This window comes from Littorina saxatilis, linkage group LG12, assembly GCF_037325665.1.
Source record: "Littorina saxatilis isolate snail1 linkage group LG12, US_GU_Lsax_2.0, whole genome shotgun sequence".
Taxonomy (NCBI): Eukaryota; Metazoa; Mollusca; class Gastropoda; order Littorinimorpha; family Littorinidae; genus Littorina; species Littorina saxatilis.
The window spans coordinates 56,468,415-56,483,874 of NC_090256.1; the positions used below are offsets into that span (position 1 = coordinate 56,468,415).

The window sequence follows — 15,460 nt, forward strand, 5'->3', positions numbered from 1 at the left end:
TGTAGAATGGAATGAAGGATGTTCGGAATATGTCTGTCCTATGTGCTGGTGCGAATCTTTCGAATGGTCGTCTTCTGTGGTAGGGATTTAGGGAAGAGACCAATTAAATATCATCATAATCATCCTCATATCATTAATCATCCAAAAATATAAATTTATCCTTTTATTTTGTGAAATAAAATTAATTTGTCTTTTTCGGCGTTCCTTTAAACTACAAAAACCACTTTCTTTGTAAATCTTTACACCGCCAATTATAACACGTAATGCTTCAAGATGTAAATATTTCAAGTGTTTTTAACAAGGCTTCGGTACAATTGTCCCATAACACATCAGCATAATCAAAATGTGGCAGAATAAAAGATTTATACATTATTTCCAAACTATTTCTGCATAACGTATACTTATAATATTTTAAACAGTTAATCAACAAAGTGGTCTTTTTCACAATATTTCTGATTTGAGCGTCCCATTTACAATCGTTTTGCAAAAAAAATGCCAAGATGTTTGTGTTCTTGTATGTCTTCCAGGAGATGTCCATTGAAAAATAGAGGGTCATTTTGGTTAAAATCACGTTTTATATTCAGCAGTTTGGTTTTGGTTTTGGTTTTATTAAATGTAATTTTCCAGCGTGCTGCCCAACTACTAGTTTGATCAAGGTTTGAATTAAGAACTTCGGCACGTCGATGTCATTTAATGCAAGTGACAAACTAGTATCATTAGCAAACAATTTGATAACAGACTCAATATCATTTACAATATACAGCGAACGACGAAGAAGAAGAAGAATTTACAATATACGTTATTTGCGTTTTTGACCAAAATATGACATTTTACACAGATCGAGACAGTCATTGTTCTCCGAGACCGCGCTAGCGGTCGAGGTGAACAATGACTGTCGAGACGTGTGTTTTGTAGTTCCTTTGTATGACGTGTGTTTTGTAGTTCCTTTGAAGTTTCGGTCAACCTGAAACGCCCAAATAAACTACTCACAAAAAGTTAGGGAACACCCTTCATTTTCATGTGTTTTTGCAAATCGATGCTATTGTCAAAACTTTGCAAGCTACAACGCTGATCTTACACACACGCACAGAGTGGACTCCTGCCTTTGTTGTACAGGCTTGGTGTGCTGCACGTGCTACTCGGGCGTCAGTGGCTGAGCGTTGAAAATTGGTGAAAAGTTGGAAAATGTTACCGTTTTATGCTGACTCACCATTTTTTCTATAGCGTGTTTCTGACAAAATGATGCACTGCACGTGGAAGCTTGATGCTTTGACTGTGAACACTGGTCACTGGTTACTCAATAAAAGCCAGGGCCTGGGCGGACCAGGGCACAACATCACGATGGTCGGACGACAGAAGTTAAGCCTGCTGGACAGAGGAAGAGCCATAGGTGGTTCCAAGACGGTGTTGGCGTACGGGAGATTGCCAGAAGGCTTCTGATGTCCCCCTCCGTCATCACAAGACTGCGACAGCGCTTCCAGGCCACTGGACTAGTTCAAGACAGGCCTCGCCCAGGCAGACGAAAGAAGACCACAGCAAGAGAAGATCGTTTCATCACAAGACAGGCCCAGACAGTGCGAACTTCCACTGCAAACCGTATCAGAAGGCTGCTACCAACACCAACGTCAGCACACAGACTGTTCGCAACCGCCTGCATGCTGCCCAGTACCACGCCCGTCGTCCATCCAAGCGCCCCAAGCTGACCCTCGTCCACAAGAGAGCTCGCAGAGTTTGGTCCAGGCGTCACATTGGCTGGACACGTCAGCAGTGGGCTGTGGTCCTCTTCACTGATGAGTCAAGGTAGAGCCTGGAGCACAACGACGGCCGTGTGCGCGTGTGGAGGCGACAGGGGGAGCGCTACAACGATGACTGCATTCAGCAGGTGACTGCCCATGGTGGGGGTTCCATCATGGTATGGGGTGGGATCTCTGCCCATCACAGAACCCCCCTCTACTTCATCCAAGGCAGACTGAACGCCCAGCGCTACAGGGACGAGATCCTTCACCGTTTTGCTGTACCCACATTACAGCAGATTGGAGCCCTCTCCGTTTACATGGATGACAACGCCACGCCGCACCGTGCTCGGCTGGTAAACGCCTTTCTCCAGCAAGCAAGGGTTGTCAGGATGGACTGGCCATCCTGTAGTCCTGATCTGAACCCTATTGAGAACTTTTGGGATGCACTGGAGCGCCGAGTGCACGACAACCACCCTCCACCACAAAACCTGCAACAGCTCTGGGGATTCCTTCAAGCACAGTGGCAGGCTGCACCCCAGGCTAACCTGAGGAGGCTTGTCGAGTCCATGAGACATCGCTGCACTGATTGCCTAGCAAATCGTGGAGGCAGCACTCATTATTGACTTTGTTTTCGTGATTTTCACACAGTCGAATGAACTTTGAAAATTTGGTGACTTTTGAAAATGATCCCTGCTGTGTTTAAAAATTTGCCAAAAATGGATTTGTCCATTCATCGCTTTGATTGCTTTGTATTCAAACTGTCGAATAATGAAATTAAATATGTGCGAACGATCATCATTGTGTCTTGACTGGTTTTGGTGCATTGCGTAATATAAAAAGTGTTCCTTGACTTTTTGTGAGTAGTTTATGAAGCTTATGTGTTTGATTGCATGTGTGTGTGTGCTCGTTCAATCGTCAAAACAACAACAAAGTCATAGTACCTGAAAGGAATTCGATCGATACATAAATGTTATTTGCGTTTTTGACCAAAATATGACATTTTGGTCAAAAACGCAAATAACGTATATTACTTTTCCTTGTCTACTCCACTGGTCGAAACTGGGGGGTGGGCGTTTACTTAGGTACTATACCATGTATACCTGCATGCAACTGAGGTTAAAAAAAAAGTCTCCCCGTGTTTTTATTTCATTTAGTTTGTTTGGGTTGTTGCTATTATAGATGTTGCGGGGAAGACGGGACAGACAACGACGACTGAACCGAGACAGGTGTGTTGTCGTTCGGCGTCATCGCTCGTACTGACACAAGTAGCGTTTGCGGGGAGAACGAGCGCCAGAGGCCTGAAGAAGAAAACTCCTGGACACCCGAACGAATGGTTTTGACACGACTTGTGGAGGCGAAGACCCTCGGGTGGTGCATGGGGAACACGTATTTCAGTGATATGAATTATTCGTCTTGCCCCAGGGTCTTCCAGGTCTGTGACCTAATTTAAAAGAAACAGCTGTTGCGTGTTAGCCCATACAATTTATGTGTGTGTGTGTGTGTGTGTGTTTGTGTGTGTGTGTGTGTGTGTGTGTGTGCGTGCGCGCGCGCGTGTGTGTGTGTGTTTGTGCGCGGGTGCATGTGCGCGTGTGCTCGTGTGTGTGTGTGTGTGTGTGTGTGTGTGTGCACTCACCAGAAAAAAGGTAACAAAATCGCAGACGTTTTATATTGATTAAATATAATTCAAAAAACAGAAATGGATTTTGCTTTGAACAATTAAAACGGCACCAAGTGGAAAACATCAACATTTTATTCACTGTTTTATATACAAAAGGGTGTGTGCGCGCGTGTGTGTGTGTGTGTGTGTGTGTGTGTGTGTGTGTGTGTGTGAGTGTATTTGTGTCGCTGCCAACACCAAACAACAACAGCAACAAACAAAAACAAATAAACAAAAACATGAATAATCACATCGCAGTCTCCAGAATAGATAGGAAATATGTTTGATTTAACACATAGCACAATAGCAACATTACAAAAACATCTTTAAAAAAAAATAAATGTGTCTACTATTTCATGGATAAAACAGCCCGAGGCGTGCTTGGAAGCAACAACTAATAAACGAAAGCACGTGTAGAAGTATGCAGGAAGAGTTACTTTCCTTGTTTTACAGCTAACGAGAAAAGGACACGTTTATTTGCAGTTATTTATTCAATTTTATCTCGACGCACAAGGCTTTCTAGGCCGACGACGTTAAACTCAGGACGGGGTTTATAATACAAATAATTTTTTACATAGATCGCCATAAGGATGGTCTGGACGGTCAAGTCGAACAGGGGGACTGAAATTTGGAATCAATAATGAGGAGTAATCATCAGAGTGCGCTAGCCATGTCTCCGAAAGTGTTAAGATATCGTGCCGTTGAACTTCGGGCTGCAATAAATTAATTTTATTCCTAAGGCTTCTGACATTAATGTGTACGACACTGATTTCATGCTCGTGTTCAGGACCTGGGTTCTTTTCTACATAAATACAACGTCGACTGTGCAAACGGGGTTACAGAAGGACTTGACTGTGGGTCATTAAAATCAACGTTATTTGTTTTTGACAACTTGGTGTTGGTTAATAAAGCCGACCAGTTTTTAAAGCTGAACGTAACACAACAAAAAACGAACAATGATAACGGAACACGGGCTGGTGATTTAAGGGAAGTTAAAATCACAAATGGTAACACAGAAGATTCACATAAGAAAGCAAGTTTGCGACAGAGAACTACTGCTTTTCCATAGAAACACCCCTGTACATGCTTAAATTAACTGACATAATTATATCCTATCAGGATGAGGAACAAGAAAATGGCCAGGGAGAGGGTGTATCTGCGGGCTGGTCTGGGAAGAATTGCGCTACAAAAAGACAGCAGAAAAAACAAGGATAAAGTTTGTAAAGAGGGTTCAAAATCAAAATTAAGTAAAGAATGTATATACAGAGTTCCCAATGGGTAACGGTTTTCCATTAGAAAACAACAACAACAAACAAGTCGCGTAAGGCGAAATTACTACATTTAGTCAAGCTCACAGATTGAAACTGAACGCACTGCATTTTTTCACAATGACCGTAGTCCGCCGCTCGTGCAAAACGCAGTGAAACTGACGAGACTGTTTAGCGCAAGGAAAATGTGTGTGAAAGAAAACAAAACAGGAGCAGAGTGATACGATAGGAATACAGAGACATATTTCTTGGGACTTGACCCTTGCAGGTAGGTGGACTGAAAGTAGTGTGTGAACAGAACAGAACCAATTCTGTCTGTTTACAACCGCATGAAAGCAGGAAAGAGATCGTCGTCAGATTGAATTACAATAACATTAACATGCTTCCATTTGAAACTTCGAGGTCTTCATCGTGGATTGACGCCCTCCCAAAGTCAATCCCCGATGAAGACCTCGAAGTTTCAAATGGAAGCATGTTAATGTGTAATTAGTCACCGGTAATTTTTAATGAGTTGTAGCATTCTGACCAATCACAGGATCTGTTTCATTAAAACGCAAACTTGATTGAATTACAATGTTCAATAAACGTTTCAATTTCTGGTTGATAACATCTTCATCTCACTGCAGAGGTAAAAAGTCAATGTATCGATTGGACATTGGATTTCCCTTCTTTGAGCCATGTGACGTCAGAGGCCTACAAAACTTCATATTTGGGCGTTTCAGGTTGACCGAAACTTTAAAGGAACTACAAAACACACAAAGACAGTACATGACGTGTTTTTTGTATTTCCTTTGAAGTTTCGGTCAACCTGAAACGCCCAAATATGAAGCTTATGTGTTTGATTGCATGTGTGTGTGTGCTCGTTCAATCGTCAAAACAACAACAAAGTTATAGTACCTGAAAGGAATTCGATCGATACATAAATGTTATTTGCGTTTTTGACCAAAATATGACATTTTACACAGATCTCGACAGTCATTGTTCACCGGTCTCGGAGAACAATTACTGTCTCAATCTGTGTAAAATGTCATATTTTGGTCAAAAACGCACATAACGTATATTAATTTTGTTAAAATGGAAACCGTAGAGCGAGACAGAGTTCGTGGTACCGACAAGTGTTAAGCGTAGTGCGTACGTACACACACACACACACACACACACACACACACACACACACACACACACACACACACACACACACACACAAAGCAAACAATTTCCTCTTCTATAATGTACAGAGTTCAGTATCGGGTGCCTTTGCCTCTGAACTTTTCTGCATTACAAGTTTAGTTTTTCTCTTCGCAAGGAAGTCTTTCTAGCGCAGTGGTTGGTGAACTGCGGTTAGAGTCGTGATGTCGTCGGTTCGAACTCTGTCAGCGCGGAATTTTTATTTAATTTTTTTGTTTTCTTTACTCTCCTTTTTTTTTGTTTTGTTTTATTTTACTCTATTCATTTTTATTCCAAAGCATTATTGGTGATCAATTGCAACACTGACCAAAGCTCACGAGGCAATGATTTGGTATTGATCACTGCGGAATTCGTTCGCCATCCACTGAAGCAACATGAATCACTGGACCCGAGGCCAGAAGCAACATTAGTTAACAACATTTAGTACATTAAAACGCCCTTTTAAGACCTCCAAAAAATCTGAAAAGTTCAGGTCTTAAAAAGGAGGGAGTCTTAAAATGGGGTTATGTTTACAAAGGGTATGAACAAAAAATCTACAAAAGCAAGCCTTAAAGGGGAGAGGTCTTAAATTAGGGGCGGGGTGGGGTGTTTTAAAACATGGCAACAAACAATTAACCACAAAAATTAATGTGTTTTAAATATGGCAAAACATAAGTCTGCAGGGTTAGCATCGAATTACTTCGACAAATTCTCATGACACTTAAGGCGATGACAGACGGGCAACACAAAACAATGTTTATGACAAAAACTCCAACTCAAAACGTTGGAAAAACACATGTTTTTAAAGCGGGGATGTCACACGCGCAACACACAGACTAGCGCGCTTCGTGTTTTCACAAAAATATTCCGTTCCAGCAACTGCGTTGTGTTCGGGTTAGTTCGTACAAATTACGGCGGCTGGTGGCGCCCACTAAACCGGTTAGTATCAGTTTGACCGGTCCAGTACAGCTACCGTGCTCGTTTGTGTTTGTACAAGTATATGATACTGCTGGAAGCGCCCACTGATATTATTGCCTCTTGTCAAACGTTACAGCCTCCATATAGCTCTAGTTAGGATTAGGGGCTCCAGTACTACCCTGAATCGGTACCGCCTCTGGGTCGGCCATTTTTGTTCTCTCTGTGTAGTGCGGGAAACCGAGTCACGTGAGTTGATCGTCCGCGTTCATTCGCTGACTACCAAAACGTGTTTTCAGATTTTAGAGCATGCTAAAACAGGTCGATTTTGGGGGTACCCGTACTTCGGCGGCGGTCACGTGATACATATGACAAAAATCTTTTATCCGAAAAGTATGCCATATAGCCAAGTGTAGGGCCTTTAATGGCATATCAAGTTTGAAGGAAATAACACGGGAATTATTGTTTTAGTTGTGGTACAAAAATGGGTGGAATCATTATTTTGCTCAGTTTAGATGAATATATTTAATCAGATGTTATTAAAATGCAAAAAGAGTAGACAGAATGCCAAAGTATGTTTTATAACAGAAAACATAAACAACTAGGGGGTTGAGGATAATCCAATCAAAAGAGGCTTGTTGGCAGTACACAGAGTTTACAAAACCAAAACTATGCACAGACACAATTTTTCAAAATGTCCCTCATAAAACCTCTTTAATATTGTGTTATTAGCCTATAGTTTTTATTGTAAATACGGTATGTTTGTGTTTTCTGCTCCAGAGATGAATATTTTGTACATTTGAGCATTCGGACATTTTTTTTGCAAGAAGTTCAAAGTGTACCTTCTTAACCCAAGAGCTATCAAGGATTCAGGCCTGTTGCTGGGAGGTTATTTTGGTTGCTGGGTGATTTATCGAAAAATAACTAGCCCTACACGTTTACAGAGAGAAAGAAGCAGAGCGGGGAAGAAGTATCAGAGGCGTTTCTGGCTGATTTTAAAGAATACAGCGGTTAAATACAGTGCTGGTTACCTGGTTTGAGGATTCTGACAACTTCTTTGAAAGCTTCCACAGGCACTGCCCCTGGACCACACACGCCACACATCACCAGTAGGTCGTACGCGTCTGAAATACACACAAACTGAGTAAGCGATGTGTGCACTTTGCGTGGAAAAGTACACAGAAACTAAAAAAACAGGCCAGATAAGGACATTGTTTACAATTTTGGCCTACCTTCTTCAATACAGTCGACTGGCTGCTGAGTAAAGAAGCTGGAGATATAACGCTTGTAGACACCTTTATTTTGTGCAATCTTCAGCATCTCTGGGGATGGATCCAAGGCGTCAACATGCTCAAACCCAGCGTCCCGCAGCTACACAAAATTTCACACACACACAGATAAAAAAGTAAGAATGTTGTTTGTTTTATTTGTTTTATTTTCAGGCGCTTCGTTTACTGTCTTTTTGTTTTTTTATTTCTTTCTTTAAACTGTGTATCACATCTAAATATCCGAGCGGCAAATTTGCCGAATTGCATTCTTCATATTTTGAACACGAACTAAAAAAACAACGCTCTGAGTAAGCAAAGACATTCCAACTTCTCGTACTTCTCCCGGCAGCGATCACTAGTTAAGCTACCCACTATTCGGTAGTTATATGTCCTACGACGTAATGTGATCTCTCCCTGGACAATCACAGAGCCCCCATCAAACAATTTCGCTCTAGAACAGCACCATCTGTAAAGCGCTCTCTACGACGCCTCTAGACTCTGATGCGTCCATCAGCAATATCCAAGAAGAGGCGGGACCCATCTGTAAACAAGAACTTAGCCCTACGATGACGTAACCACCTCACATGTTGAGTGCACCAGGCTCAGTGGGCAGCTGGATGGTTGGCAGTCAATGTAGTTTTGCGAACTGGGCGTCTTTCAGTGACGTTTAAAGCATGTAAGCAGTTTGTAACACTTTGATTACTGACAACAGTGTGTGGTGGCAGCTCATGGTCGATGCCTTCTGCCTTTTCAGTAACCTTTTTTTGCTGCATGACCTTCACTTGGATGAGGCGATCTTTCATTTATGACGGGTAGTGTACACTCTTCAAAAAAAGTTAAGGATCGGTTGAAAAAACGGATCTAATTATAACAAATTGCCAACAAATTAAACATCAACATAATAATTAAAAGATTAATGTGTTTGAATTAACAAATGAACAATGAGTTTGACCTTTACACTCTTCAAAAAAAGTTAAGGATCACTTTTTTACAAGCACGCCACACATAGCAGACAAGACCGAATTCTTTGATTTTTAAAAAAACTATATAAACTAGTTTAATTGAACAACCAAGGAGTAATGACAAACAAAGCAAAGATCGAACGCGGCAGCGACAATTTAGCTAGAATGACAACCCTCGAAAATGGAATTCACAACAATGTGAATCAGTGTCAATAACGCGTGTGCCCTCCGTTGTGTGCCAGTCATTCAACACATTGTTGGCGCATGGAGTGGATCAAGTTGCATATGAATGCTCTGGGAACTCCATTTCACTCCTGCTGGAGCCATTGCAGCAGTTGACCCAGATTGGCAGGAGGAGGGTGATGTTGCTGTACCCGACGACAAAGCTCGTAAGTGGGAACGAAGGAAAATAACTCTGCCTGCCAAACAAAATTCTAGGTCAAGACTCATTGTTCATTTGTTAATTAAAACATATTAATCTTTTAATCATTATGTCGATGTTTAATTTTTGGGCAATTTTTTATAATTAGATCCGTTTTTTCAACCGATCCTTAACTTTTTTTGAAGAGTGTATATCCCTTGGTGGGACTTCTCAAAAGCTTCTGCATTCTGGAAGAAAAAGGGTGTTTTTTATAGCTCTGTGAAATTTGCCGAACGCATGCCAGGGCAAAAGGTTGTGATGCACGTGCTACAACAGGCTATGAACATCGCTCACCAGCTTGTGTTTAAAGGTTGACACGCTGACACAATAATGCACAGTAGCGACATGCCCCCACGAAGAAAACTGAGCGATTTGGATAGAGGAAGGGCAATAGGATGGCTACAGACGGTGTTGCTGCCAGGCAAGTGGCCCAGAGGCTTTTGCAGTGGCTCCCTCTGTCATCATCAGACTAAAACAGAGATTCCACGCAACTGGAAGAGTGCAGGAGCGACAACGTTCTGGTCGGCCCAGAGTCACCACACAAAGAGAGGATCGCTTCATTCAGAGGCAGGCCATGGCGATGGGCGTGTCCGGATCTGGCGAAGACCTGGACAGCGGTTTGCGAACAATAACATCATGCAGCATGATCGATGGGGAGGTGCCAGCGTCATGATATGGGGCGCCATTGGTGTCAATTAGCGAGTGGGACCTGTCGTCTTTCAGAACGTCGGCCAAGGTCGTGGGAATGGTGTCAATGCAGACCGCTACATCAATCAAGTCCTGCGTCCCTATGTGGTTCCATTTGTCCAGAGGTACCGGAACTGCCTGTTGCAGCAAGACAATGCCCGTCCCCATACTGCACGTGCTACCCAGGACTTCCTGCGTCACAACAACGTGAACATTCTGCCTCATCCTGCTCGATCTCCGGATCTCAACCCAATCGAACGCTTTTGGGACATCATGCAAAGAAGGATTAATGCCCTTGCCCGGAGACCCCGCACAGCAGCAGAACTGCGTGCTGCCGTGACCCAGGTGTGGGCTCAGGTCCCTCAGCAGCAAATTAATCACCTCGTCCTCTCCATGTACCGGAGGTGCGCCACAGTCATCAACGCCCAGAGAGGAGCAACACGCTATTGACTTTCAACAGTCTTCAAACAGTGTTCAGTGGAACATGGCACGTCATGCTCTCATCCCAATACAATTTTCCGTATGGTTTTTGTATCGGTCAATTCGTTTCCTTGTTATTGTTAACCCGAAATAATTAATTCGACATTAAAATTCATGGGTAACCCATCTTCACTGCAGCATTTGCGTTTCTTTTGCCTCTGAGTTTAATATGATTATAAAAAATTACCGTAAAGGAAGTTTTTTGGGCGTGTTTAAAATACATTTAGAAATAGTATTGTTAACGATATAGGTACATTTAAAGTAGAAAAATTAATATAAAAAGCAGAAAAAAAGATCAACGAAGAAGGATACTCCCCACACCAAAAAAAAAGAAAAAAAAAAGGATTGAAGCAAGCAGCTGAGATCACACACAAAAAAACAAAAAAAAAGTTCAACATAATTATTTACTCTTCTAACATTCAAGCAAACAAAGTCATTTGTCATAGGCAGTCATTCGATTCCAAGACAATCATCGCAGGTTTAAACCGACCCTTTCGTTTAACCATTCAAAAAACAACAGCAATAACGCTCAACGTTCGCCCTTTTTGAATTCGCGATGAGATTTGTTTCTTCTGGTGGCAACCTTACCGTTAACAAACGCATGCGTACTAGTTAGGATTCCCCCAATTTTCGCGACCTTGACCGAATACTCTCGAAGTCACCACTCCGGCGTTCATGCATAGTGAACAGTTGGAATGTTAAACTTCGGGAGTTCCCACTTCCGAAAGAGGCCTCTACTTCCAGTGTTGCTGACTTCCTCCTCATGCATACGGGCCCTTGAGAGGGGTAAGTGTTGTTACAGGACATTTGGTAGACTAGATGCAATTGTCATATTCTTCTTGGTAAATACCACTGACTGTGTGTGAATGTGAATGCATGCTACGACTGCTTACTGTTATAAATAACCCTAACCTGTTCCTTGAGGTTAGTCTGAAAATGACTTGATGAAGTTTATAGTTGTAAGAGAACAATTTGCGCAAATCAGAATAGACTCTGAGGATACTCTGTACCTGTGCAGCGTGTAACCTGGGGTGTGTAACGTCGAGTGCGCGAGCATTCCCTGTCAGTGTCAGGAACTCTGGTCAACGGCTGTGATGGTGGTGCCGGTATACAGACAGGGGGAAGTGCATGATTTCACCATGGGACAATGGTGACCCCGAGCTAGAGAAAGTCAATGGTGAATCGACTGCCTGCATCTGGACTGGCCTATCCGGGAATTAAACATTGGTGCCTAGTGGATCAAGCCAGTGGATTCCGTGGATTTGCCTTCGGGACTGAAATGATCTATGTTTTTTTATACTCAGTGCATTGATCTTTATTTGTGTTTTCTTTTTTTCTGCTTTTTATATTAATGTTTCTACTTTAAATGTACCTATATCGTTAACAATACTATTTCTAAATGTATTTTAAACAACTTTTCTATATAACAATCCCCTCAGAAATGCATACAATAACCATATCTATAAATACCAACACACATTTTGGCTATCACTATCAAATAATTCACATAACTTATTTTATTGCCTTAAAACTTTGTGAATTTTCAAACACGCCCAAAAAACTTCCTTTAAGGTAATTTTTAATAATCATATTGTATTTACAAATCACTTTATTCTCAACGCATTTCCAAATGAACAATTTTTGGGCACAAAAAAAAACAAAAAAACCAATTTCGTTCTCACAATAAGTACAACAATTACTGTATGTTGAACTTGTGTTTAATAATTTTATATCGGTAAAACTGTTGGACAAACATAGATTGATTATGGGGAAAATTTGGGTTACTGGTAAAGTTTAAAAGGAAGAACATTATTCAGTAGACCGTAAATAACTAAGTTTAGTGACTTGTTCCTTATTTATTGGGGAAATGACTGTCAAGAAGTTCAGAAAAGACAATACTGTTCATCGGTGTTTTAATTTGTTTTCCCTCGTTAATTTTTGATTACGATGGCGATTGCATGGTTATGTACAGTTGGAAGTCAAGATTGGATTTTTTTTTTAAAGCATTTAAAAAAAATTAACACAGAGGCAAAAACCGGTTGTTGCAGTCTGAATGCAATTGAGGTCTATAAAGAAAAAGGTTAATACAAAAATAATAAAAAATAAAAAAATTTAGCCAGCGGAGCGTCGGATTGAAATTCCGAATGCGTAACCACTGCACTATGCTACTCGTCTGGAAAATGCACGATGTAAAGATGTGTTATCAGTTATTCAGTCGTGGTAGTTTGAAAGCTCACCACCCTCGATGAATGACTCGAGCACGTTTTTTTTTGGTCAGTAAATGATCGTACTGTCGGTTTTGAGCCCCTCTGTTTCAAGCTTTTCACCTAAATTAAACAAGAATGTCACAGTTCGTGTCTATGGTGCAAGGTAGCCGACCGTCTCATTGTAGCCAAGTTAGGACAGTTGCTCGATTGACGCATTTCACGTCTTCGATATTGTGTCTGAGCTCATTTCCCAATGAGCTGCCTTTAAAACCGGAATGTCATGCAATTGTAGTATGCGTAGGAGTGGTTTTTTTTAGATGGGTAAGGACCTTTAAGATGCGATATCGTCGTATAAATGATGAAATTAACTTTGAAAGTGGGAACTTCGGAAGCAAAGTTCCCAGCTAAGTATGCACGATCTAACTTGAACGCCGAAGTAGTGGCTTCGACAGTCCTGAGCAAGGTCGAGAAAATTGGGGGAATCCCAATATGATAGCGGAACGTAGCGCAAATGACACGTAGGGCAAATGACACGTAGGGCAAATGACATGTTGCGATAATGATACGCATCCTACACAGATTGGCGCTGACAAACAATCAAAGAGGCTTAACGTACCCGCTGTCCAATCTTCCCTGTCCCGGCCCCAACGTCTAGAATGGCAACGTCTTTGCGTTCGTTGTGATTGGGAAAGAGGTCGAGAACTGCCGCCATCAGCTTATCGTATGCCGTTGAGTATTTTGCATAGTCATGTAGCTGCAATAAATCACAGACAACGTAAAATACTTGAGCTTCAAGATTATGAGTTCCGAATTGACGTTACATCGGAAATGCAGACATTTTTATTTACATAGATCAACTTTTTTCTGTTCTTTGTTTTTGTTACCTTAGATGCGTGCAGGCTGCTTTCACCCCTCCTTTAACTGTTTTTTTCTTAAACTTATAAATAGGCGGTGAGCATTCTTCTTCATTGGTCTTTATTTTTTTAAATATTTGTGTTTGTGTTAAACTCCAAACATAGACGTATAGTACACGCACAAACAAATTGACATTTTTTTATTTACACTTACACAAATATACTTATAATTACAATTCAATTTTTCTACTTAATATTTGAAACTCAAAAATTACAAACACTGATCCACGACAAGTTGTCTTTCTAAAAATACTAACACACATTTTTCCAATCAATATTACGTGATTTACAAAATTTCTCATCCTTTCACAACTTGTGTCTTGATACTCAAATATTATATCCTGCATTTTAAACTTAACCCGTAATCTAATCCTTTCTTCTGTCTAAATTTCTATCTTCGTCCAAAACAACTTTACCTCTATACACTCATAAACAATTTTTTTCAACAAAATCAACTTTCGTACAACATATACAGCATCTGTTATTCTCTCTGACTTGCATTTTACATAATAAAATATTGGTTGAATAATTGTTATGTAAAACTTTCCATTGCAATTCTCTTAACCTCACTTCTTTGGAAACATAGGCAAGGGCCCAAACCATAATTTATATACACAAGGTTTTTCTACAGCAGTAATTACTCTGTTATTTTCTATCATTTTTCTTATTTGGCTTATTTTTTTTACAACAATATGTTTATTTTCAATCCAATTAATCCATAATTCGGGTAGTACATTTATTAATGCCCAATAATCTATTATAATATTTGCATTGTTCTTTCCAATTTGTACATATACCTCTGCTGCAGACATTCATCTCTTTTCTTCAACTACATGTATAAACAAATCACTTACTCTTTCAATCCCAGCATTTTTCCAATAGGAATAAAACAACATTTTCCCTTCATACCGAATTAAATCATTACTCCACAAAATCGGTTTATAAAAATTGTGTTCATCAATGTTATCATCTTCCAACCTAAACTTAAAATTTAAATGTTTAGCCAAAATTGGCTTCCCATCCTTGTCAAATTCAATTCCTTACTCGGTTAAACATACCCTGAAACGACATGTCCCAGAAACCATAGTGGTATAAACGTCCAATTTTCTTCCTTCTTTTCATACAATCGTCCAACCCATTTCAACCCACCTTCACTTATTTCTTTTTCCATTATTTTTCTTTTAACTTTTTCAAATGCTTTTTTATTCGAACACTTTCACTTATAAAACAATCTATTCAACTCTGTCGAAACCCTATCTGGCAAATCCAATCGTCTGCATCACAAATACCAACTGTGAAATACAATAACATTTTATTATTACAATTTTACCGTGAATACTTAAATCTCTTCGACTCCAAATCTTAATTAACTTCTTAATCTTCTGAACTCTTAATACCCAATTCTCATTAACATTTATTACTCTTTGGACCCTTGCCTTTGTTTCCAAAGAATTGAGGTTAAGAGATGTGCATTGAAAAATGTTACATAACATTTATTCAATTGGGTTTTACAAAATAAATACCCAAAATCTTGATCTTATCTGTGCAATCAAAGGGCAACTTTTGCTGACCACAAGGCTGTCCATTTTTCATTCTTTTGGTTTTATTAACATTCAGGGCCAGTCCTAAGAACTGTGCAAACTGTATTATTATATCTTTAACTTTAAAAAAATCACCACTGTTCTGTAAAAATAATGTTGTGGCATCTGCTAACTGTTTAATTTTCAAGACACCCTCATCGTCCACCTTTGAGATTATTTAACACCCGTTATGTCACT

General features: G+C 40.3%; 1 protein-coding gene across 1 annotated transcript in view; it reads right to left on the bottom strand.

The window, feature by feature from the left end:
• Nucleotides 1–15,460, bottom strand: part of LOC138982331 (methyltransferase-like protein 27) — a 45,282-nt gene that overhangs the window by 1,902 nt on the left and 27,920 nt on the right. Inside the window, exons 3-5 of the mRNA XM_070355584.1 lie at nt 13,385–13,522; nt 7,976–8,114; nt 7,775–7,867 (exon numbers count right to left, since the gene is read on the bottom strand). Of these exons, the coding sequence (XP_070211685.1) occupies nt 7,775–7,867; nt 7,976–8,114; nt 13,385–13,522 (370 nt within the window). The remainder of the gene's footprint in view (nt 1–7,774; nt 7,868–7,975; nt 8,115–13,384; nt 13,523–15,460) is intronic.